The sequence below is a fragment of the Ochotona curzoniae genome, unplaced genomic scaffold (genome assembly GCF_017591425.1).
Source record: "Ochotona curzoniae isolate NIBS_2020 unplaced genomic scaffold, NIBS_Ocur_1.0 contig_430, whole genome shotgun sequence".
Taxonomy (NCBI): Eukaryota; Metazoa; Chordata; class Mammalia; order Lagomorpha; family Ochotonidae; genus Ochotona; species Ochotona curzoniae.
In genome coordinates, this window is record NW_024466219.1 from 29433534 (window position 1) to 29459528 (window position 25995).

At 42.8% G+C, this 25995-nt stretch overlaps 1 protein-coding gene and 1 non-coding gene across 4 annotated transcripts in view; one reads left to right on the forward strand and one right to left on the reverse strand.

The window, feature by feature from the left end:
* The window catches only part of NVL (nuclear VCP like), a 61218-nt gene that overhangs the window by 19775 nt on the left and 15448 nt on the right, over positions 1–25995 (reverse strand). Inside the window, exons 6-18 of one of the 3 annotated variants that reach the window (XM_040985751.1) lie at positions 25189–25461; positions 21835–21967; positions 21545–21621; positions 20591–20725; positions 18627–18728; positions 15531–15648; positions 13718–13862; positions 11704–11950; positions 10557–10775; positions 9357–9461; positions 7858–7920; positions 4978–5097; positions 2139–2238 (exon numbers count right to left, since the gene is read on the reverse strand). In XM_040985751.1, the coding sequence (XP_040841685.1) occupies positions 2139–2238; positions 4978–5097; positions 7858–7920; positions 9357–9461; positions 10557–10775; positions 11704–11950; positions 13718–13862; positions 15531–15648; positions 18627–18728; positions 20591–20725; positions 21545–21621; positions 21835–21967; positions 25189–25461 (1837 nt within the window). The remainder of the gene's footprint in view (positions 1–2138; positions 2239–4977; positions 5098–7857; positions 7921–9356; positions 9462–10556; positions 10776–11703; positions 11951–13717; positions 13863–15530; positions 15649–18626; positions 18729–20590; positions 20726–21544; positions 21622–21834; positions 21968–25188; positions 25462–25995) is intronic. The other 2 variants (XM_040985753.1, XM_040985752.1) reach the window with 2 other exon arrangements.
* On the forward strand, positions 10271–10375 carry LOC121160143. Its single transcript, XR_005884503.1, has one exon. It is a non-coding gene; the product is annotated as a small nucleolar RNA U13 (small nucleolar RNA).

Genomic DNA, 25995 nt, shown 5'->3' on the forward strand with positions numbered 1-25995 from the left:
CTACCCCCGTCAATTCCAGGAATGAAAGGAATGTCCTTGCTATTCGCCAAGGTCACCACGGGGCTGCAGATAGCTGTAGACTGGGAACTAATCACTAGAAAGATGAACGGTGTTTTCAATACTTAGAATTTTAATCTTGCTGGCTTTGCCTTCTCTAGAGGACACTAAGTTCAAATACATGGACTTAAACACTGAGACAACAATAAAAATTCTGAAAATCAAAACTCAACACAGCTTCTCAGCTGGTGAGCACACTGGTGACCCATTAGGGTGGCATACTCTGCTACTACAGGGAGAGCATGTGAGCTCGATGCTCACAGCCAGAGCCTAGCTAAGTATATGCTTTGCAATAAAACTAATTGCAAGCACGTTCCTGAGGTTATTCTAGCTAATGAGGGGGCCAAATGAACCTCCTGATTTATAGCAGGCTTGCCATGAGTGAAGCTGTTCTGGGACTACAACTGGGGCAGGCATCTGATGGCGGAAGGGGATCCTGTAGAGGACAGGCCCGCTGACACCAGTAGTGGCAGAACTGAAACACAGAACATCTGGCTGGTACTGCGTTAGTTAAGGATGAATTAGAATAGCGGCTATAAGCAGGAGTCACACTGAATTCTGCCATACTCTAAAGACAGTATTTTCTTCTTGCCAGTGGGAAACTATAAACCTTTATTTTTTTAAGATTTATTTTTACTGGGCCAGATGCGCAGTGGTTAAGGTCCTCACCTTGCACGCCTGGGATCTCATATGGGCGCTGGTTCTAATCCCAGCAGCCCCACTTCCCATCCAGCTCCCTGCCTGTGGCCCGGGAAAGCAGTCGAGGATGGCCCAAAGCTTTGGGACCCTGCACCCACGTGGGAGACCCGGAAGAGGCTCCTGGCTTCGGATTGGCTCAGCTCCAGCCATTGCGCTCACTTGGAGTGAATCATCGGATGGAAGATCTTCCTCTCTGTCTCTCCTCTCTGTATATCTGCCTTTCCAATAAAAATAAAATAAATCTTTAAAAAAAAAAAGATTTTTTTTACTCTTATTGTTGCAGAATCAGTTATACAGAGAGGAGAGGCAGAGAGGAAGATCTTCCATCTGATGATTCACTCCCCAAGTGACTGCAATAGCCAGTACTGCGCTGATCTAGAGCCAGGAGCCAGGAAGTTCCTCTTGGTCTCCCAAACAGGTGCAGAGTCCCAAGGCTTTGGGCTGTCCTTGACTGCTCTCCCAGGGCACAAGCAGGGAGCTGGATGGGAAGCAGGGCTGCCAGGATTAGAACAAGCACCCATATGGGATCCTGGCGTGTTCAAGGCAAGGACTTTAGCCACAAGGCTACTGTGCTGGTTCCAGGAAACTATAAATCTTAACAACTGTCAATTTTTCATGATAAAACTCAACAAGGTTTCAACTTCCATAGTAACATACACGACATTATAAATTACATCAGTCAGACAACAGACTGGACCCATTTAAGCAATGAAATTTCCATCACCTGCATGCAGAAACACTTGTAAAACATTCACCAGCCGAGTCAGCAGGGACAGAGGGGCTTAGGAGGAGGATAAAGCACAGAAAAATATAAAAACAAGGATCTGAGCCAATTGCCATGACTATTTTTCTAAATCACTCACATAATGCTTTGGCTTGAAAGCCATGCTGAACAAGGTAAAAAGGGAATGGTAGGGCCTGGTGCAAGAGCCTAGTGGCTAAATCCTCGCCCTGCATACAGTGAGATCCCAAAAGAGCACCAGATCTATCCCAGCTACTCTACCTCCCTACAGTTGCTTGCTCATGGGATGGGAGAGCAGTGGGGATGACACAAAGCCTTGGGACCCAGCAGCCACAAGGGAGACCTAGAAAAAAGCTCCTGGTTCCTGGTTTTGGACCGGCTCACCTCTGGCCATTGTGGTCACTGGGGGAGTGAACCCGAAGATGGAAGACCTTTGCTTCTCCTTCTCTGTGTAAATACAATCTGACTTTCCAAGGGCAGAGAAAAAAAAAGTTAAGTTTGAGATTTTTCTTTCAACATAAAACAAGATCCTAAGCACCGATACAGAAAAACAACGTTATGGGAGTCAGGCAATACGATCTTATCATGTGCCCAAGGCTGCAGGTTTTGAGACCCAGGTGGTTACCCTGACCCTCCTTACCCGGCCGGTTGGTGGCTGCCATGATAAACACTTGCTGGCGTGCCTCCACACCATCCATCTCCGTAAGCAGCTGATTCACCACCCGATCACTCGCGCCCGTCTACAGGAAAACCAGCAGCATTTCAGACTATTGGAACCAGTTGAGCAGTACCCTCACATTGATGCTCCACATCGGGGACCATGGGATGACATCAGGTGGCTATTCCAAAGCTCTGGGTATGGATGCAGTAATGATGCTGGGTGAGGCTTCTCCCCTTCTCTTTCATCTTCCCCCAGATACAGGAAGAAGAAAAAGGTAATTGGAAACAATGGTGTCATCCACTAGCCCCGAGTCCTCTACCCTTCCTACACTAATCAGTGGTCTACATGGGCATGCATCCTTAACAGTGTCAACATCACCAAAAATTAAAATTAATAATTATATCAAAAACATGTTTTGAACTGAAAAATACATAGAAGGGGCAAGCATGTTGGTTCAACTGGCTAATTTTTCACTTCTAAGCCCAGGGCACTGACTCATGTCCTGGCTACTCTACTTCCCATCCAGCTCCCTGACTGTGGCCAGGTAAAGCAGTAGAGGCTGGCCCAAACCCTTAGGACCCAGCACACATGTGGGAGATCCAGAAAGAGCTCCTTGTGTCTGGCTTTAGATTGGTTCATTTCTGGTAAATGGAGCTATTTGGGGAGTGACCCAATAGACAGAGATCTTTCTTTCTTTGAATTACTTCCTCTGTAAACTGCCTTTCTAAAAAGAATAATATTTAAATTATAATTTTAGAAAATAAAATGGAAGAGGTATTGAAAGTTGGGAAAAAATACTGTCATGCCATAATTGCAAAAAGAATAAATTTCCACCACCCATAAAAAAGGTGTAATGCATAGCCTGCCAGCATCCTGTAGCAGGGTGCTGATTCGAGGCATGGCTTCTGTTTCTGAAGCAGCTCCATCCTGTTGCATCTGGCAAGGCAGCAGATTCTGTTCCAGGGCTCAGACACCTGCTCTTCATGTGGGAGTTCCTGGTTCCCGGCTGTGCTCTGGCCAGTCCTGGTTGTGACAGCCAGGGGAGTGAATCAGCTGTACGTGCAGATATGGAACTGGCAAATTTTGGGATGGATAGTATAGTATATTTCAAAACCCATATGGGTACTTTCCAAGCTAAAAGCGGAAAGCTGGATCAGAAGGGGAACAACTGAGACAGGAACTGATGCTGACATGGGATGCTCTAACATGGTGCTATTCTACTTTCACTATATTAAAAACGTCTAAGAGAGCAGAATTCATGTCTGTTTTTCCTCATTCAAATTAAATCTCAATCACTGATAACACTATCTTTATTAGCAGTGCAAATTGGGCAGCAATATACATAGAGGCAACAATCTAACAAATTATCTGAGGGCATCCATGGCTATCACATAAAAAAACAGAATTGCTGTAAGAGTACAATGTGTTTATAAGTCAGCCTTAGTTTTTCAACATTTTGGATATTTTTAGTGAAATCATATAATTTTTGGAAGTTTCACACTTACAGATAATAACTACTCAAAAAAAAAAAAGCATCCTGAAGAGTTTCTGGTTTCAGAAATGTACACACGCCTGCTGTGATCTCATAAGAATGTACTAATTAGTCAGTGCTATCTCCATCAAAATGTAATTATATGTTCTGCAGATTATGCTTCACTATGCTTCACATTCTTACATAATGCTCTTCCAATGTCAACTGCCTCTGGCACCCTCTATTCCAGGAACCTGACAACTGTGACTACAGGTGGCTCATGCATGTGGTATTAAATGAAAATCAATTTTATATCTCCTAGAGAAAGAAATGGGTCTTAAATAACCTAAGCCCTATTTTGAGTGGATGATGTCTGATTATATATTTTGTCTTGCATGAGAAAACCATTTACCTCAAAGTATAAAATAAACTTTGAGTTTATAAGGCAAAGCTATTCAAAATTAATATCACATCCATTTACAACTACTCATCTGTGTGAATGAAGACTTACCTATATGTTTGGCAACCAAAATAACACACAGAACAGGGAAGAAACGAGTAAAACACTCTGATATAAAACACAACCGCTATCGCTGTAATTTCTTTTTGTTTTAAAGATTTATTTTCCTGATGCTGCAGGCTAGCGGCTGATGTCTTTGCCTTGCATGCACTGGGATACCCTAGGGGAACAGGTTCATATCCAAACTGTTCCACTTCCCTTCCAGTTCCCTGCTTGGGGCCTGGGAAAGCAGTAAAACATAGCCCAATGCCTTGGGAACCTGCACCTGCATGGAAGACCTGGAAGAGGCTCCTGGCTCCTGGCTTCAGAATGCCTCAGTTGCAGCCTTTGCGGCAATGTGGGGAGTGAATCAGTGGGCAGAAGATCTTTCTCTTTGCAAATCTGACTTTTCAATAAAAAATAAAAATAAATCTTATTTTTTATTGGAAAGCCAGATTAGATTTACAGACAGAAGGAAAGACAGAGAAAAAGATCTTACATTAAGTGGTTCACTTCCTCAATGGCTGCAACACCCAGAGTTCAGACAATCTGAAGGCAGGAGCCTCTTCTGGGTCTTAGGAGAAGGGTCCAAAAGACTTTGACCATCTCTACAGCTTTCCCAGGCCACAAGCAGGGAGCTAGGTGGGAAACAATGCAAAGTGGTGTGCATATGGCATCCCAGCACATGAAGGAGATCAGTCAACTGAGCCATTGTGCTGGGCCCTATGCTCTAATTTCAAATGACAACGTTTGCTCAAACAGCACCAATATTCCCACTGTATAACATCACATAAAAGACAGTGCTTACAGACTCGGTAAAACACCACGTGTCTGACATACATACATACCTCTCGGCCTGATCTCCGAGCACACAGAGCATCCACTTCATCAAAGAATATCACACAGGGACATGAGCTCTTGGCTCGCTGGAAAACCCCTCGCACAGCATGCTCACTCTCACCTACATACTAAACATACACAGAAAGGCAAATACATAGAGTTCATCTTTGGATTTGGACAAAATGACAGTATAACAAAATATAAATGACATTTAAATATCAGAGTCCAAAAAAAAAAATCAAACTATATCCAACCACTGATATTAAACCATATTTGACCAACAAAATAGTAGACTGCATTTTAAAAGCCAGGTAGTTTATTTATTCTTACACTTTATAATTTGATCTTAGTAGACCACATCCATTTGCAAGACTTGAAGGCATCACTCAGATAACAGTTCTGCAATGTCTCCCGAGCTGCAGCCTCAGGTGTCTGCCGTCTCCGGTACATCTCCAATGGCCTTATTAACCAACACATCCTGGAGGGGCAGGCATTTATTTCACCTAGCAATACTGGAGTACTCAGTGTTGCTCAGCTCTGGCTCTCACTTCCCACTAACACAGACCTGGGAGGTAGGGGACATGGCTCCGGCAGCTGGGTCTTTGCCACCCATGAGAGAAACCTGGATTGAGGTCCTAACCTGCTTTATTTCAGCTGAGGCTGTTGAGGCCATCTGGAGAGTGAACCAGTAGATGCAAGTGTTCTTATTTCCTCTCCTTACTTCTCCACTTCTCAAACAAATTACTACTAATTTTTAAATTTATATTTGACAAAAGGTCCTGGAACAAACTATTTTTCTAACCCCAAGATGTCCATTTCCTCATTGGATGATCTGATTTCCAATCAGTCTAGACCTGTCCACAGATTTCTTCCAGTATCTTCTACCCACTCAAAACAAAAAATAGACCACAAGATAAAATATTCATCTGCCTGGAAATGGTAAAGACTGTAAAAGTCTAACATGAACAGAACTAAGGAAGCTGTAGAAGTCTGCTGCAACCACTACTTCTTTTAATGGGGCACAATTAACTTCAGATTCTGTTTTTTATTTTTTTTAGATTTATTTATTTTTGTTACAAAGTCAGATATACAGAGAGAAAGAGAGATAGAAAGGAAGATCTTCCTTCCAATGATTCACTCCCCAGGTGGCTGCAACGGCTGGTGCTGCACCAATCCAAAGCCGGGAACCAGAAACTTCTTCCAGGCATCCCACACAGGTGTAGGGTCCCAAGGCTTTGGGCCGTCCTCGACTGCTTAAACAGGGCACAGGAAGGGAGCTGGATGGGAGTCAGGGCTGCCAGCAACACAAACCGGTGCCCATATGGGATCCCAGTGCGTGCAAGGCTGTTAGGCTACCGAGCCAGGCACTGTAGATAGCATTTTTACTTTTCAGATGCAACAAAAAGCAAAATCAACTCAAGTTTGCGGTCCGTTTCTAATACTGGCAGCTCCACTTCTCATCCAGCTTCTTACTTGTGGCCTGGGAAAGCAATAGAGGACGGCCAAAAGCCTTGGGACTCTATCCGTGTGGGAGACCCGGCAGAAGCTCCTGGTTCCTGGCTTCAGATCAGCTCGGCTTACATGGGGAGTGACCAGTGGATGGAGATATTTCTCTGTAAATCTGACTTTCCAATTAAAAAAACTAAAAATTGCAGCTTGAAATATAAACTGCTTTTTTAAAAAAAGAAATACAAACTGTTCAAAAGCACTGTGGTGACTTGTTTTGTCACATGCATTGTTATTACTACTCAATCCATTTGATACACACAGCAGGAGAGGAGAGCAGAGCAGAACAGCCAGTCACCTCGGAGTCTGAGCTCAGTTCTACTAAGGTACTTGCTGGCTGCCAAACAATGTCTCATCTGGGAGTCAGAGGAATCAGTAATTCAGTCAACAGGATTACAGGAGGACAATATATGTAAATTGTCTAACAACAGAGGGTCCGGTGTGGTAGCCTAGGGCTAAAGTCCTCACCTCACAAACACTGGGGTCCTATAGGGCCACTGGTTCTAATCCCCATAGCCCCACTTCCCATCCAGCTCCCTGCTTGTGGCCTGGGAAATCAGTCAAGGACAGCCTAATGCCTTGGGACCCTGCACCCATGTGGGAGACCTGGAAGAGGCTCCAGACTCCTGGCTTCGGACTGGCTCAGCTGCAGCTGATTTGGCTGCTTGGGAAGTGAATCATCGGATGGAAGATTTTACTCTGTTTTTCCTGCTCTCTGTATATCTGACTTTTCAATAAAAAATAAATAAATCTTAAAAAAAAAAAAAAACAATCCCTAATAGATACATGGCAGATATTAAACAAATTACCATGTTACTAAAAGGGCGGGTGCTCGGCTTTCTGCTGATGATGTCCTGTGGGAGCCTGCATTTCATACCAGAGTGCCTGTCTTACCCTGGTTATTCTGTCTGAGCCAGCTTCCTGTTGCTGCAGACCTTGGGAAGCAATCGGTGATGGCTCCAGTCCCGGGAGCCTGGCACCACGTGGGAGACTTGGACTGAGCTCACATCTTCTGCTTGTCACCTGTCTACAAGCCAGGCTATTCAGGGCCAGGCTATTCAGGGCGTGAACTAATAAATAACATATATGCTTAATGCCTTTCAAAATAATTTTTAAAAATTCTGAAAATGTCCACAACTACAGAAGTTCTTTCTATTTTGCAGATGTTAAAAAAAAATAAGTTAATCAAGAAAGCACATGCAAATATATATATATTCCCTAAATGACACAGCAGAGCAAAGCTTAAGTTCATTAGCAGACAATGGCTTCAGCAAAATATCACAAGCATTCAACAAGTATTGAGAGAGCTGAGACGGTTTCAGGTGTAATTGGAATGGCTATTACTTTATCAATCTATGATAAGGACTAACCCCATGACTTACCATATTTAGTAACTCAGGGCCCTTGACAGATATAAAGTTTAGTCCAGATTCATTTGCCACAGCCTAACAAGAGGAAACAAAAATATATAAATTAGGCAAATCATACAACGAAATAGTAAGTAAGAGCCCATGAAGATGCATAGACGTGGCTTTTACCCTACTTTGTCATTTTTATAATCCCCAACACTTTTTAAATGTCTATTTATTTTAATCTACCTGAAGGGGTGAAAGAGACCTGCTGGCTTTCTCCCTGAATGGCTCCAACGAACAGGGCTGGTCCAAGGGAAAGCAAGAAACCTTGTACCCGCTCTGCCTCTCCCAATGGGAGACAGGAATCCAAGCATGGAGCCATCCTCCATTGTCTGGTGGGATGCATTATCAGGAAGCTAAAGCATTGGTGGATTAACATGAAAAAAAAATTTACACTGATGTTAATTTGGTATCACCATGCCAACCTGACCCTTTATTTATAGAAAAGAGACAAATGGCAAAAGACATCAAAAGAAAATCAATAAAGGGAAGCTTAACCCAGCAATTCACAACACTTGCCCACAAGCTACGAGGTATCTCTCTCACTCGCTCTCTTTAGGAAAAAAAATGAAACAAAACCAAAAAACACAGATACCATTTTGGAAGTACAGACCATTTCAGAGCACCGGGGTTCAGATCTCAGCTCCAACTACCATTTGAGTTTGCAGCTGCTAACGCACACCCGGAAAGCAGCAGGTGATGCTCCAGCACCTGAGCCCCTAACAGCCACGTGGAGATTCGGATCGAGTTACAAGCTGGGGGAATCTCCTGGCACAAGTCTTTATGCAATAAAGCAGCTGACCGAAGATGCCTCGCTCAGAAGACTGAAGCTCTGCCTGTCTTCCTTTCAAATACATAAACATGGGGGCTGACATGGTGGATCAACAGGGTAATCCTCTACCCCCACAGTACTAGCATCCTATATGGACAAGAAGCGGTGTCCCGGCTACTCCCCAAAGACCTTCTTGCTTCTGGACTGGGAAAGTAGTAGCAGACAGCCCAAAGCCGTGGTACTTTGTGCCCATGTGAAAGAGTCAGAAATGGTTCCTGCCTTCCAGCTTCGGATAAACTTAGCTCTGGCACTGAACTCCTTTGGGGTGTGAACTAGCAGATGGAAGACCTATTCTCTGTCTCCTCTCTCTGTAAAAATCTGCCTTTCCAATACATTAGAACAAACTATTTTTAAAAAGTTGTACAAAGGAGGCTATATTATTGCTTTTTAAAAATTAATTGAGTTATAATTGATTTGAATATTTTTCAATGTTCTTTGTAATAAAATACACACATACAAAGCAACACCAAACATAAACACTATGCAAAATGTTCCTACCCAAACCAAGTTTCAGGGTTTTATACTGATTTTGTAACAGAAATTAAATGAAATATTTATCTCAGTATAACACCCAAATTAATTTTTCTTATCCTACCTCAGTCAAACACAAAATACACACAGCTGAATGTAAACACACCTTCGCCAGAAGAGTTTTCCCACAGCCAGGAGGGCCAACAAGAAGGACTCCAGCTGGGCTCACCAATCCAAGAGCTTTGAACAGGTCTGGTTCCCGAATTGGTGTCTGGAAAACACAATGGGAACAACATATGGGTTGGTTGTGTTCATTCTACACTGGATGTCCAAATGATCTCAAGACACTTGTTCTCAACCATATGTGAGGCCCGCAGATACGAATGGCACCTGTGTCCCAATGGGTCCACTTCCCATCCTGCTTCACTCGTGGGCTGGGAAAGCAGTCGAGGACAGCCCAAAGAGTTGGGACCCTGCAAACACATGGGAGACCAGGAAGAAGCTCCTGGCTCCTGACTGGCTCAGCTCTGGCAATTGTGGCCAACTGAGGAGTAAACCAATGGATGCAGGCTCTTTCTCTTTGCATCTCCTCCTCTCCGTATAACTGCCTTTCCAATATAAAAATAAAAACTGGGACTGGTGGCGTGGCCTAGTGGCTAAAGTCCTCGCCATGAATGCGCCGTGATCCCATATGAGCACTGGTTCTAATCCCGGCAGCTCCACTTCCCATCCAGCTCCATGCTTGTGGCCTGGGAAAGCAGTCGAGGATGGCCCAAAGCCTTGGGAACCTGCACCCGTGTGGGACACCCGGGGGAAGTTCCTGGCTCCTGGCTTCGGATCAGCACAGCACTGGCCGTGGCGCTTACTTGGAGAGTGAGTGAATCATTGGACAGAAGATAATCCTCTCTGTCTCTCCTCTTCTCTGTATATCTGACTTTTCAATAAATAAATAAATCTTTTAAAAAATAAATAAATAAAAAATAAAAAAAGTTAAAGTGAATAAGTCTTCAAAAATAAAAAAAAGTCAAGCAATAAGATTTGGCACTAAACAGATCTAGAAGGATTGAAAACCATTCCTGGATTCTTTTCTGGTTCTTAAGAGTGATGATTGGCTTGACACACAGTTGTGGGACAAGAGACTCCCTCTAAACTTTGTTATGGTGTTGGTACATTACCCATAAGAAGTGGGGAAAAAAAGCCAACCACACACACAAACAAAAAATTCTTCGGGTTTAGTACCAAGAAAGAACATATTCTTTAGAAAATAAATCTAAACACACAGTCTTGCATACAAGTACGCTCCTGTAATTCCTTCCAGGACTTAAGACATCTTATGCCAGTGACACTTAGGAGCTGAAGAACGTACCACTATTGCCATGGTAAGCTCTTCTCTGATATCTTCCAGGGCACCAACATCTTCCCATGTCACACTGGGAACAGTGACAAAGCCTTCTCTTTTGGCAGAAGGTTGCACTGCTGACAGAGCAACAATGAAATCATTCAGTTCAATACACAGTCCGTGCATCTGCTCCTCGGAGAGAGGACTGTGGTCTCTTAGCAATTCCAACAGCCTTTGTAACTCATCCTTAAAGAGAACAATTCAGGGAAGAAGATGAAAAAATTATACAGTTTGTTAAAGTGGCATTTCTATGTCTGTAAGAATTATTATGGGGTGGGAATCTGAAGTAAGACCAGCTAATTTTACTCTGAAAGAATCAATAAATTGGACAAGTTACACCAACTACAATCTAAACAGGTAGGATGTTATTTATATTAAACTATAATAAGATAGAGCAGTTGGAAAATATTTTTGAGAAAATTTAATGTCCTTCATTTCGTATATATATCCATGAAGCAAACGTATTTTGATGAAATTACAAAAAAGTGACTCCACTAGTGACCTTTTATTATATGTCTTAATTATATGGCTTAACAACTCAGCTCAAACCAGGCAACTCATTGTTACATCGATGCTCAAAGGTAGGTTTTTTTTGTTTGTTTGTTTAACAAAGAACATGAAAACAGATGTATTAAAAATACATAAATTGGAGCAATTTAATTTTTAAAATTCTAGATTATTTTTTAATAGAAATAATTTGAAAACAGCTTTCAGGGATCAAGACCCTGCGCTTTAAAGGAGAGGCTGAGTAGCCCTGGGCAGATCCTGATCCCTTCTGCTTAGTGACTGATCGATTATACAGCGGGAAAACAATGGTATCTACCTCAGGGGTTATAGGGACCAAATTATAGAACATAAACACGTCGCTCATAAAACACTACAAATTAGCTCTCCAGGGCTCCTGGTAGTTAGGGACAAGGAGCTGGTTCCATCAGGAAGTCTTCCTGTGTGCTCACCCAAAGCTACACAGGAAGTAAACTTAAACGGCAGCACTGTAAAGGCATTGGCAAACTTCTCCAAGGACTAAATGCCACCTGTGTTGACACTAGCCGGAACGTGAGATAAACACAGAGCACACGGAAAGCGCAGGCTCAAGGGCCGTGGCAGGAACTACCTGCAATGCAGAGGAGGGCTCAGCTTCCCGAGGCTCCTGGCCTGCTCCAGACGGCAACCCTTGGGCTAACAGATGCTTCTGCTCTTCCTGCTGCAGGTTCACGAGGATCCTGTTGACTGCGCACATGGCGGCCTCCCGGCAGAGTGCCATCAGATCAGCACCAACAAAGCCTGGTGTCAGGTGTGCTAAGTGACAAAAGTTGAATGATTCAGGAAGTCTGAGTTTCCTACACAAAGTTTGAAGTATCCTATGGAAATAACAAGGGTAGATCCTCAGATTCCAAACATAAAAAGGACAAACAAGTCAGCAAATACACTAATTTGAAACCTTTCACATCTGTTACTGGTATCACAATGGAAACGAGAGCTTTCATTCACACCTCAAATGCTAAATCACTATTACATATCCCAAATTACTCCAAGATTATGATCAAGCTATTTACTCTGTTAGGAGCTACATTAATTACTGTGAGAGTCAAAGGCAGACTTTTCTTCTAAAACTTTCTGTATTGTACATGAAAGTCAGACTTTACACCGGCTTAATCCTCAAATGGGCATAATGGAAGCTGGGAGAAAGGGGCTATTTGCAGTTCTCGCACATGGCCACTGGGGCCCAAGGCTTGTGCCATCCTCCACTGCTTTGCTAGGTGATTAGCAGGGAGCTTAATCAGAAGTTGAACAGCTGGGACTCGAACCAGCATCCACATGGGTTGCAGGTGCTACAGAGCAGGTCAGGAGATGACTGCAGCAGCCGTCTGGAGAGTCCCCAAGTGACTGGAAGATTGGTACCTCTCTCTCTCTCTCTTTTTTTTTTTTTCAGATTTTTTATTGGAAAGTGGATATACAGAAAGGAGGAGAGACAGAGAGGAAGATCTTCCGTCCGATGATTCACTCCCCAAGTGAGTGCAACGGCTGGAGCTGAGACAATCTGAAGCCGGGAGACTCCTCTGAGTCTCCCACACGGGTGCAGGGTCCCAAAGTCTTGAGCCGTCCTCGACTGCAATCCCAGGCCACAGGCAGGGAGCTGGATGGGAAGCAGGGCTGCTGGGATTAGAACCAGTGACCACTTGGGATCCCAGTGCATATAAGGCGAGAACTTTAACCACTTTACTATTATGCTGGGCCCGGGACCTCTATTTTTGTCTCCAAGTTGTCCTTTCAAATAAATAAATCTTAAACACACTAGAAACATATTTTTAAGCTAGAATTCTACACCACTGCCAGACAGTGCTTCCCAAGAAGGAGTCAGTTACTGAGTTCTAGTTTTGGCTACTGATGGGCATTTTCAGCCTTCAATGGGCATCTAAACCCAGTTCCAGAGAAGGCTGATCTTGTAGCAAATATGGCTGTGATTTGGTTAACTGTCATGGCTTGTGCAGTCTTAGCCATATTCAAGTGTAGTGCATAGATGTAACTCCTCTAGGGAGTACACGGCAAAGCTCTTCCACAGCTCTAGGCACTGTGTATAAGTTGCTCCACCAAATATCAACCAGAAACAAAGTTCATGAGACCAGACAAATCAGTGTTGACACATAAGCCCATCACTAAAACTGAAAACAGGGCCTGCTGCGGTAGTTTAGCGGCTAAAGTCATTGCCTTGCACATACCCAGGATCCCATATGAGCACCAGTTCTAATCCCGGCAGCCCTGCTTCCCATTCAGCTCCCTGCTTGTGGCCTGGGAAAGCAGTCAAGGACGGCCCAAAGCCTTGAGACCCTGCACATAAGGAAGACCTGGCAGATGATTTGGGCCCCTGGTTCGGATCGGCACAACACTGGCCACTGTAGCCACTTGGGAGTGAATCCTCTCTTTCTCTCCTATCTGTATATCTGACTTTGCAATAAAATTAAATAAATCTTTAAAAAAATGAAAAAATTTTAAATACTTTCAGTGATACCAAAAAAAAAGGAAAAAAAGAAAAGAAAAGGACTGTATTGCGTTTCTTACACCTTGTTTTCATGGCACTCAGGACAGTTGACAGAACTGGATGCAAACCCCATTTTATAACAACATACCTCACTCTGGATGCTTCATCCGGTATGCCCAGGCATATTTCTCGGTCAAACCTGCCTGCACGCCTCAAAGCAGGGTCTAATGCGTCAGGGCGATTTGTCGCTCCGATGACCAGGACCTGAGCTGTGGCAGGCATGTTATTCAGATCTAAAAGAGCGAAACACTGTGGTAAGTCACCTGACAGCAAGGATGTGATGTCTGCTGGAATCACTCAGTAGTTGGTGGTTTCTTGTTTGGACACACTGTATTTACAAGTGTAACATTTAGGGGCACGTGTTGTGGTGCACAGGATAAGAAAGGATAAGATGCCATTCGGGACACCAGGAGACCTGGTTACTCTATTTGTTGTAACTCAGATCCTTGCTGATGTACCTGGGAAAGAAGTAAAACAGTCCAAGTGTATGGAACCCTACCACACGTATGTGAGACCAGAAACGGGGTCCTTGCCTTCTGATGAGCCTGGCCACGTGAGGCTATCACGTATGTGAGACCAGAAACGGGGCCCTTGCCTTCTGGTGAGCCTGGCCACGTGAGGCTATGAAGCCCAAGTTAGGAGTGAACAACTTTCTGGGAGATCACTTTCCCTATCCCCTGTGTGTGTGTGTGTGTGTATTTTTTAAAGGGATTTCTGGGATAAGAAAAGAGGAAAATGGACAACACTCATGTCAGGCCCAACAGGATGGCTTGATTGGCTAACCCTCACGCTCGCAAGTGCCAGCCCCTAACTGAACACCAGTACGCTGCCCTGGCTGCTCCGGTTCCCACTCAGCTCCAGGCTAACGTGCCTGGGAAAGCAGTAGAGCACTCCTCAAAGCCTTGCTTGGGCTGCTGCACCTGAGTGAGAGACCCAGGAGAAACTGCCCCTGGCTTCAGATCAGCTCAGCTCTGGCCATTGCAGTCACTTGAGAAATGATTTAGCAGAAAGAAAATCTGTCTCTCTGTAAATCTGTCTTTCTAATAAAATAAATCTTTTAAAGAAAGAAAAATGATTATATCATTGACAGCTGCAGGCAACGTGAGTGTTTGGGAAGTGAACCAGTGGTTGGAAGACCTTGCTGTCTCTCCCTTCTCTCTGTAAATCTGCTTTTCTGATAAAAATAAACAAATAATTCAGAAAAAAAGAAAAACAAAAGACACTTAGATTCCATTTATGTGTGCCTGGGTATGTGACTCCTAGCTCCAGTTTCACACTCCAGTAGTGAAGACCCTGCCAGCGGCAGGCAGATCGGGAAGACCTGGGCTGAGTTCTGTTCCCTGGCTCCCGTTGGGTTGTTACAGGCTTCTGAGGAGCAAAGCAATGCACGGGAGTTGTCTTTATCTAACGGGCTCGCTTATGCTTGAAGAAATATAAACATAAAATCAATCAGTTCCCGGTTCCTGGCTTTGCCCTGGCCCAGCCCTGGCTGTTGCAGGCATTTAGGGAGTAGATCAATACATGAAGATTTCTTTTTTACTCATTCACTATAACTTTCAGACAAATTGAAATTAAAAAAATTCTTCAGAAAAGCAATGCCAAATGAGATAAAATACATTTAAATGGCACTATTTCCCAAACATACAATTCAAGTACAAATAGCAAGTTAAAAAACAATGGATATGAAGTAATCCCAGCAGTGTCAAAAGTCAGAAAATATTAATGTGTATATGTATGTAAATGCATTTAAAATAACTATCTTAATACATACTCTAAAATTTAAAAAAAGATGAGATGATTTCTATTAGAGATTCAATGATGAAAGTTTTATATCGAAATGTATTGTTCCATTTTTAAAGTCCACCTATCATTTCAAAATGAACTTGTTACTTGAAACTGACCATCCATGCAGGTTAGGAGCTGGGCGACAATTCTCCGTTCCATATCTTTCGAGGCAACTTCTCTTTTGGGAGTAATAGCATCAATTTCATCGACGAAAAGAATACATGGTGCATTTGACTAGGAAAAAAAATTTACAAAAAGATTGTAAGACATGCCTTTTAATGAAGTGTAGTAAAATGTATACATTATGTCTTAATCTCTAAACTAAAAGATCATTCAAAAGAATAGCCCTGCAGAAGGCAGTTCATAGTATAACCCGAAATTTCTGACTCAGGCAGAGAACACATTTATAATCTCTTCAATCCATGCTGTGTGATAAACACCCTAAGATTCTTCTGTGAATCAGAAATATCTGTTATAAACTCATAAAAATATTAAGTTAGAAAACCCAAGCTTGGGTTGCTGCAGTGGCCTAGTAGCTAAAGTCCTCGCCTTGAATGCACCCGGGATCCCGTATGGGTGCTGGTTCTGATCCCGGCAGCTCCACTTCCCATCTAGCTCCCTGCCTGTGGCCTGGGAAATCAGGCAAGAACGGCCTATGGCCTTGGGAACCCTGCACCTGTGTGGAAGACCTGGAAGAAGTTCCTGGCTCCTGATCAGTTCAGTTGCAGCCAGATGAGGAGTGAATCAGCAAATGGATCTTCCTCTCTGTCTGTCCTCCTCTCTGCATATCTGATTTTCGAATAAAAATAAAATTTAAACATTTCTCAACATTTTTCATGCACTGCCCACTTCTTTTTACCAATAAGAATTTGCCCAATAACCTCTTGCTATTTAATATAAGTTTTTCTGGGACAAATATTAGGCTTAGTAATCATGATGTTAAATGGCAAGCCCAAGTTTTAGATCCGACTATCTGGCCTCGGGCCTGACTCCACGCCCAACTCCAGCTACCTGTGGATGGATGCTCTCGGAGGCATTATGTACCTGGGTTACTGCCACCTGTCTGGAGCATTCAGATTTAGGTCTCGCCCCTACCTTCATCTGGTCAGTCCCATCTGTTTTTTAATCACTGAGTGAACCGGTGGCTGCTAAGATCTCTGTGTCTATCTGCCTTGTCAATCAAACCTGCTCTTGCAGAAACGGCAGCCACGTATTAAAGCATGTATTCCAATACAAACTGTGTCCATCTTCAGTGGCAATTTAACTGCTAAACTAAACACTTAACACTAAATAAGTTTAGTTTAGTACCTCATGCATGAATATTTCAAAATATGCATTTTCCATGAATTTTTGTGTGATTTTTCTACAATTTCTCACCTGTATTAAAGGTATTCTAAGAATCACTGGATTAAATACTCCCATCATCCCATGGATTTGAATATTACTGTTGCAATTTACTAGCAACGGAAGTGAGGATTAGCATATGTAAGTAATGTCCAAAGCCACATGCTTTCAGCATTTCAACCTATATTTCCATTGAAAAGTGCATACACTTAAGCACTATTCTATGCTAAACATAAAATTTTATTTATAAAATGCTTTATATTTTCATCTGCTTGAAATTTGGTTTCCTATGTAATCATGCCTCCAGGATGTACTAGAAGGAAGCTGCACGGGAAACGCATTAGCCAGGACTCCGGCCAGCACTCTGACGGGGATGTAGGTGTCCCTAACTGTACCCAGGCATGCTGCACCCCATCAGTCAGGAAAGATAAAATCTTCTGTGTTAAACATCCAGATTTTTTAAAAAGATTTATTTTATTTTATTGAAAGGCAGAGTGACAGAAATCAGGAGAAATCTTCCACCCACTATTTTACTCCCCACATAGTCTCATGTGCTGAGCCAGGCTGAGCCAGGCTGAGCCAGGAGTCTCCTCTGGGTCTCTCCTGTGGGTGCAGGGTCCTAAGAATTTAGTACATTCACTGCTGCGTTCCCAGGCCTTAACCAGGGAGCTAGATCAGAAGTGGAGCAGGCAGGACACAAACTGGTCCCCATACGTGATGCCTGCACTGAAAGTGGAACCTTACCCTCTATGTCACAGCACTGGGCCCAAATATGCAACTCTTCACAGCATAAATTATAAATTCAGGCCAGATAATTTGCCTAACACTTAAAATTCCAAATCCTATTTGAGTGTCTGGATTTGAATCACAGCTCCAACTGCCAATCCCAGCACCTTGCTTATGCAAACCCTGGGAGGCAAAGGTGCTAGTTCAAGTAACAGACTTCTTGACAATCTTGTGTGGGAAATACATGGAGATTCTATACGGCAGTTTGGCCCTGTGAGGAGTTAACCAGTACAAAGTAACTCTTTTTTGCTCAAATGTACCAAAAAAATTTTTTAAATTGTATCTACGACAGCAACTAGCCAATTACGTTCAATTAGTTATCCTCTGCCTATTACTACTGCCAACGCATACAGGCACTGGTTCTAGTTCCAGCTGCTCCACTTCTGATCCAGCTCCCTGTTTATTGCCTAGAAAAGCAAAGGAAGATGGTCCAAAGCCTTGGGAGCCTGAAACCAGGTAGGAGAGCTGAAGGATGTTCCTAGCTCCTGGCTCCTGCTTTGGGTCAGCCCAGCTCCAGCCACAGTGGCCACCTGGATAATACACCAGCAGATGGAAGACCTCTCCATAAATCTGCCTTTGCAATAAAAAACAAGTAAGTCTTTTTAAATGATAATTAGAAAATAATTTTAAAAAATAGAAAAGATAAGTAGAATAAAATCTAATTTGTACATTTTGGTAGTGAAATTTTCTTTGCACAACTATTATTAAAATATTTCATCTAATTATTGTATATTTCACCTTTATAATGTAATAAGCCTAAATATCAACAATTTTCATATTCCTTCAGGTTTTTTGGTCAAAAGCTAAGTTAAGGAAAGTAAAAGTAAGTGAAAATATCACAAGGATAATGTGTTCTCACTGAACAACTATGTCCTGGAACTAACAATCCAGAACTTGCCATCATGTTTGACTTCAGATGAACGAGATGACTGGTCCAACCTGTCTGTATCATTAAACCTACCTACATTCTTGGGCCTCATGGGGAGCCAATTACCGTGTCTATGAAGAGTGGTCAGTGACTGGGGTGGCACCTGTAAGAGAGACTCGTACCACACGACATATACCAGTCCCTGTTGACTCACCACAGCGTGGGAGAACAGCTCCCGCAGCTTCTCCTCCGACTCTCCGGACACTCCAGACACAATCTCTGGGGCTGCCACTTTGAGAATGGGCAGGTTCAGTTCCTAAGCACAAACAGAAGAGAATGTGCACACGCCCAAAGTTAACCTACATACTTTGTACTGATCTAGTCTTCTCAAAATTAAATCTATAGAATCAGTAATTTTCTGAGAAATTTAAGATTTTTGTTGGTCCAGCAAAAACGTAAAAAAAATTTAGTATCTTCTGTCTTTTTTAAAAGGTGGGACCGCTAGATTACCTCTACTGAGCAGTCTTGAGTCTCATGAGGTAGGTTCCCCCTCCTCAGGGCTGGGCCAAACAATGTTGTTACTTATCTGATGCTCAGAAAGTTTTCCCACACCCTGCTAGTATTTCTCTACTCTTTAACCAAGACTAGGAAATGACTTAAACTCCTTTCAAAAAAAAGAACTATTGCTGTTGCATCAATACAAGCAGCCCCAAGCAGCCCCAAACCTGGCTAACCTCTGCTCTTGAAGCCATCTTCCAACCAAACTTCATTAATAATACAGACCTTGACCTTAACATGCTATTGAAAATAAAGCATCTCTTCTCTGATTTATTACAATTGGCACTGTGTATTTATTTGTTTTTTTACTTGACTGTTTAATGTCGCTCTTTCCCTCATATTAAAAGTAGTACTGTGCTACTTACCAGTATATTCCAGTGTCAGGCATGCAGCCATCACACAATATACCTTTACTCAACAAGAATGACACTAAGTGACCCTAGCATGGTAGCCTAGCAGCTAAAGTCCTTGTCATGAATGCACCAGGATCCCATACGGGCGCCGGTTCTAATCCCAGCAGCCCTGCTTCCCATCCAGCTCCCTGCTTGTGACCTGGAAAAGCAGTCAAGGATGACCCAAAGCCTTGGGACTCTACACCCATGTGGGAGACCTGGAGGAGGTTCCTGGCTGCTGGCTTCAGATGGGCTCAGCTCCAGCCGCTGAGGCCGCTTGGGGAGTGATTCATCAGATGGAAGATCTTCCTCTGTCTCTCCTCCTCTCTGTATATCTGAATTTACAATAAAATAAATAAATCTTAAAAAAAAAAATGACGCTACCAAGTGAAGTGTCCCTTTACAGATTTCTTTCCTGCAGCATTAATCTGTTACTCACTGGTATATTAGTCTTTTCTAACTGAAACTACTCAGATGGCCTTCATTTACAACACAACACAATATTTGAAAAACATGACAGGCCTAAAATAAGACTGCGAGGTTTTTTTCCCCCCAATTATCATTATCGCAAAATGTTTTAGGGGCCTGGAGTAGTGCCAATTGGCTAAAGTCCTTGCCTTGCATGTGCCAGGATTCCAGGGTGTGCTGGTTTGAATCCTGGCTGTTCTACTTCCCACCCAGCTCTCTGTTGCGACCTGAGAAAGCAGTAGACGATGGCTGAAAGCCTTGGGACCCTGCACCTGCGTGGGAGGCCTGGATGCAGCTCCTGGTACCTGGTTTTGGATCAGCTCAGCTTTCTGTCTCTGTCTCTCCTCTTTCTGTAAATCTGACTTTCTAATACAAATAAATAAATTTTGAAAATAAAAATAAGGGTATTTTAACATAAAACCTAAAAGTATGACAATAGTAATCTTAAATAAACTTAGCACCATGAATAATATTATCCTCAATTTTCATATTTATTATTTTAAGAACCTTTGGTTTTAACAGAAAGAGAACTACCAAAAGGACTGTTATAAAAACAGTTGTTTACAACAGTGTCATTCACTTCTGCCTGATCTAGCTAATAACATCAGCAACAATCATATATATTAAACAAGAAACCCCACAAATAGCAGCATGAAAGAGAAAAATACTCTGTTGCTGAGATGATGTCAGGTCTGGCCTAAGCAAAAACAAATAGCAATGACAACAACAGCGCAGGCTAACAGCTGTCGGCAAGCCTCACCCCTGCAATGGCATGTGCGAGTAATGTCTTCCCGCAGCCAGGCGGCCCATGAAGCAGAACTCCACGAGGGGGCACGACGCCCAGATGTTGGTACAGCTCCGGGTGACGCATGTGGATGACTAGCTTGCAGACTTCCTAGTAGGAAAGATGGACATGAGATGTCATTCACACCTTATGACAGAACTCTAACAGAAAGTACTATTCTTCTGAGCACCAAAACACAGCAGAATATTTTTGAGACTTGGATCTGAATTTGAATCCAGCCTTTGATACCCAGACTTCACCAATAACTTCAATAAAATTCCATTTTCATTATATCTACCCTATGGACACAATGAAAAGGCATTACACAGTAACTGGAATATCATAGACACTAAAAACGATAGTCATTCTTAACAACAGTATATAAGAACTATTACTAATAAAGCAGGGCTTTTATCGATATCGGAAGTAAAGTGGGTAGCTGTTAACTTTATCTCTCAGGCCTAGTGCAGTAGCCTAGTGGCTGAAGTCCTGTCCTTGCACGCACCAGGATCCCATACGGGCACCAGTTCATATCCTGGCTGAGCCACTTCCCATCCAGCTCCCTGCTTAAGGCCTGGGAAACCAGTCAAGAACGGCTCAAGGCCTTAGGACCCTGCACCCGCATGGCAGACCCAGAAGAAGCTCCTGGCTCCTAGCTACTGATCAGCTCAACAATGGCTGTTGCAGCCATTTGGAGAGTGAACCAGCAGACAGAAGATCTTTTTCTCTGCCTCTTCTTCTCTCTGGCAAATATGAATAAATCTTTAGAGAAGGGGAAAAGCAAACGTGCAGCTACAGCTCAGCCTGGCCCTCCTCACCTGCCTAGCCTCCTTTTCCACACTCAGTTCATATAACAAAGAGGCAGGCATTGTATGAATAGCTGATTGAGTAATAATCATATTTGAGGTAAAATTTTGAATTTGAACAAACTTTCAATGTTGCATCATTGCCTCCAACATCTTCAAACTTCACCGGAGAGTTTTGCAATTCTGGTGTCCACGAATTGGCTGGTGAATAAAAAGAGGTAAAAATGAAAGATTGTTAAAAATAATAATAACATTGATTCAGCAGAAGCTCCTAATATATTTTCTGAGCCTTAAGTAAAGTTCACTAGACACAGAAAAGTTTTCCAGCACACACTTCTGCAGAAGTCTTTCAAACAAAACAGCGTTAAAACAGACTCATTCTCTCAAAACAAACCCAGCCTCCACCCACCGCACCTTTTTTTTGCAGAACATCTTCTATTTTTCTGTCTACTTCCTGAAGATTTTTTTTCTTCTTTTTGGTTCCTTTGTTTTTTATCCTGTCCTTCCTTTTCTTCTGTCTCTCCAAAAGAGAAGAATCCTTGGTATCCTGGAAGGAAAATAAATCTAGATATGCTACACTTAAAATCATAATGCTAACACTTTGTTACATGAGCATGATGAACACAAATCCATCCCAACCCTAACACTTTCACTTCTGTTCACCATTCTCAATGTCATTCCTCAAATACACTGTCTGCTGGTGATGCCTTTTCTTCAAACTTAAAGCTCAGTATCATTCCTAACATTTGGACCTCATGATGTGATGGCTCACTGGATAAATTCTCGCCTTACATGCGCTGGGATTCCAAATGGACACTGGTTTTTGTCCCAGCTGCTCCACCTTCCCATTCAGCTCCCTGCTTGGGGCCTGGGAAAGCAGTAGAGCACGGCCAAAAACCTTGGGATTCTACTTGCACGTGGGAGACCTAGAAGAAGCTTTGGATCGGCTCAAATCCCTCAGTTGTGGCCACTTGGGAATGAACCAGCGTATGGAAGATCTTTCCCACTGCCTCTTCTTCTCTACATAACGCTAACTTTCCAATAAAAAAAATCATTTTTAAAAAATCCCTTTTAAACTTTCAAATTCTTCCAGTTACATTTAGTCTCTTCCTCAAATTCCTAGAACACTGTCCTTGTTCCTGTAACATAGGCCACCATAGGCTGCCTTGCATGTGATTTTTGTTCTGAGGCTGTCAATTTTTTTTTTTTTATTGAACAGGCAGAGTTACAGAGTGAAGGAGAGAAGAGAAAGGTCTTCCATCTGCTGGTTCACTCCCCAAATAGCACAATGGCCAGATCTGAGTTCATCCAAAGCCAGGAGCTTCTCCCAGGTCTCCCACGTGGGTGCAAGGTCCCAAGGCTTCCACAAGCAGGGAGCTAGAAGAGATATGGAACCCAGGACACGAACTGGTGTCTATATTGGATCCTGAGCATGTAAAAGGCAACGACTTTGGCCACTAGGCTACCACACCAGGCCTGAGGCTTTACATTTAGACCACTAATGATCATCTTTTAATTTCTCAGTAAGTCGTAACAGTTGACATCATGTGGAGCTGCTGTTTATCTGAAATTTCATCGTTCATTAAGTAAATATGACCACAGCCATAAAGATTAATTTACCGCACGAGCGAAGATCTAGCCAGTGGCAATCAATGATAATGATCTCAACAGATGATGACTCTAGCACAAAGAACCATTGATACATAAAGGCTAAAGGTTCTGCCATAACAAAGGCTTTGCTACTCAGAGATGAATTAGGCCAGTCTCAGAGAAATAGAATTAATTTCATTTAATGTTATATATATATATATATATGTATATATATACACATGTATATACATTTTTTTAAATTGAAACACGGATATATAGAGAGGAGAGACAGAGAAGAAGATTTTCCATCTGATGATTCACTCCCCAAGTGACCACAACGGCTAGAGCTGAACCAATCCAAAGCCAGGAGCCAGGAACCTCCTCCAGGTCTCCCACAGGTGCAGGCATTGGGCTGTCCTCCACTGCTTTCCCAGGCCACAAGCAGGGAACTGGATGGGAAGCAGAGCCACCGGGATTAGAAAGAGCAACCATATAGGATCCTGGGAATGCAAGGCGAGGACTTTAACCACCACACTATCACACCGGGCCCTTTTTTATATTTTTTAATAATCAAAATTTGAATAAAAAATGCTAATTCAGAGCCTGGCCTAGTGACTAAAGTCCTCACCTTGAAAGCGCAGGTTGTAATGCCAGCAGCTCCACTTCCCATCCAGCTCCCTGCCTGTGCCCTGGGAAAGCAGTCAAGGACAGCCCAATGCTTTGGGACCCTGCACCCACGTGGGAGACCTGGAGGAAGTTCCTGGTTCCTGGCTTCGGATCGGCACATCACCAGCATTGCACTCACTTGGGGAGTGAAACATTGAACAGAAGATCTTCCTCTCTATCTCTCCAGCTCTCTGTATATGTGACTTAGTAATAAAAATAAATAAATATTTTTTAAAAAAGTGAATTCATTCTACAGTTTACACTATTTATCTCAGTATATCTAAAAGATTATCAACATACAGCAACTAAACAAAAATTACTGAGATGTTTATATTCTGTTTTTTCACGAGTCTTCAAAGCCCAATGCATACATTATGTTTTAAGGCACGTGTCAATTTGGAAGTCATTTTCTTTACAACATACTGAAATTGGTTAGAACTTACGGCTGACAAAGTATGTTTCTACATACTTAGCAATTTTCCAAATCCTGAAATATTAGATTTGAAATTTTTATTTATGAAAAAAAATAGCCTCTTGGTTGCCCTAGTAACGTTTCAAATGCTTGGTAGCCATATGCTGCCAGCATGCGTTACACTGGACCCTGAATTCTCAACCACTGTGTCCTGCGAGGGATGGCAAACTTGCTTTCACCCGATGATGCCTCTGATCTAATGGCTAGGATTCTGCTGTGTGCGCACGTGCCTCATCAGAAGGCCTGGGCTAGACCCTTGGCTCCAGCTGCTGGTTTCAGCTTTGTGCTGCTACTAACTCTGGAAAGCAGCAAACACATACACACATGCACTTGCGTAAGCTGCCAGAGCGCTTCTTCTGTCTAGTAAGTTTTTCTTAGGAAATTCCATAGACATCACTCATTCAAGTAACAGACTAGCTAAGCATTATACACATTTTAGTTAGGATCACGTGTTCATAAAACCCAAAGTCCTGGTTCACCTAGAATGTGCATGATAGCAGGAGAAAACAGAGAATAACCTTAAAAAAATAGTCCGAGTAAATAACTATACGTTAAGCTCTTAAAAAATACTGAGATGGTCTCCCCCAGAAGCCATTGAACTTATCTGGACAATAAGATACTGGACTCTATGCTTGCAATGAAAGAATCTCAACTGAACTTGAACTGTGGCAATGCAGCAAGGGAGGAGGGTTTGGGGAGGGGTGGGGGAATTCCAGTGCCTATGGAACTGTATCACATAATGCAATGTAACTTAAAAAAAAAAAGTTAAAACCAAGCATTGTTTTTTAATAAACGATTATCTGAGTATTATATATATATATTTTTAAAAAAAAAAAACATAGAATATCCAATTATCTGATCTTTGAGAAAAGGGATGTGAGAAAGTTTTGGAGTGAGCCACAGAAAACCGAAAATGATGGTGGCAGACTGCATGTCTCACAAATAGCAGCCCTCGGCTTCACAGCCTATTCAAGAAAAAGGTGGCAACGCACTCCAACTACACAGGGCTACTAACGGTGCCCTGCATGTCAGATGCTTACCTGTATCTCAGATAAGGGCTTATTATGAATATTTTTCTTATTTGAAACATCCAAGAAAAAACGCTCTTTCTTTCCTCCTTGGATTTTGCCAATAAACCATCTTCCCTCAGACTCTCGGGCTGGGATCTTCAAAGGAATGGAGTCTCCTTTGGAAGTGATGCGTGGTGTTGAGGCAGTTCTTTCTCTCTGCTCCATTTCAGGAACGTTTGAACCCGAACCAGGATTTCCTTTCCGATACAAAGAGAGCAGGGAACTGTTCATGTGATTTGCTGACTGGGAGAAACACGATTGGAACACGATTGAGTAGGCAGTCACAACAGTTCCATCACTTCCAACTGTATCCTGTGTATGTCCTGCTGCCCACAACTTCTGCACACAATCGTTCACAATCACCAGACGCTCACAATGAAATGATTCACATCCACATGTGTACTATTCAAAAAGATGGCACCTGTCATAACCACGCTGAGTCAACTTTCAATTCATGACTAAATAAAACTGAATGAGCATGGCATGAAAATGATCTGTTCAGAAAAGCACTATCATCGCATCAATTTAAATCCAAACCAAGAGGCTGGCATGGTGGTACAGGGGGTAGAGCCACGCCTGCATCCCCCATGGCTCAGCCAGCTCCTTGATAATGGCCTCAAAACCAGTGTTTGACTCCTACCACCCGTATGTGAGACCCAGAAGCTCCTGGCTCCTGCTTGGCACAACGGTAGCCACTGTGGCCACTTGAGGATTGAATCAGCAGAAGGAGCGCTCCATTTCTCTCCCATGTGGGAGATCAAGTTTTTGGATCCCAGT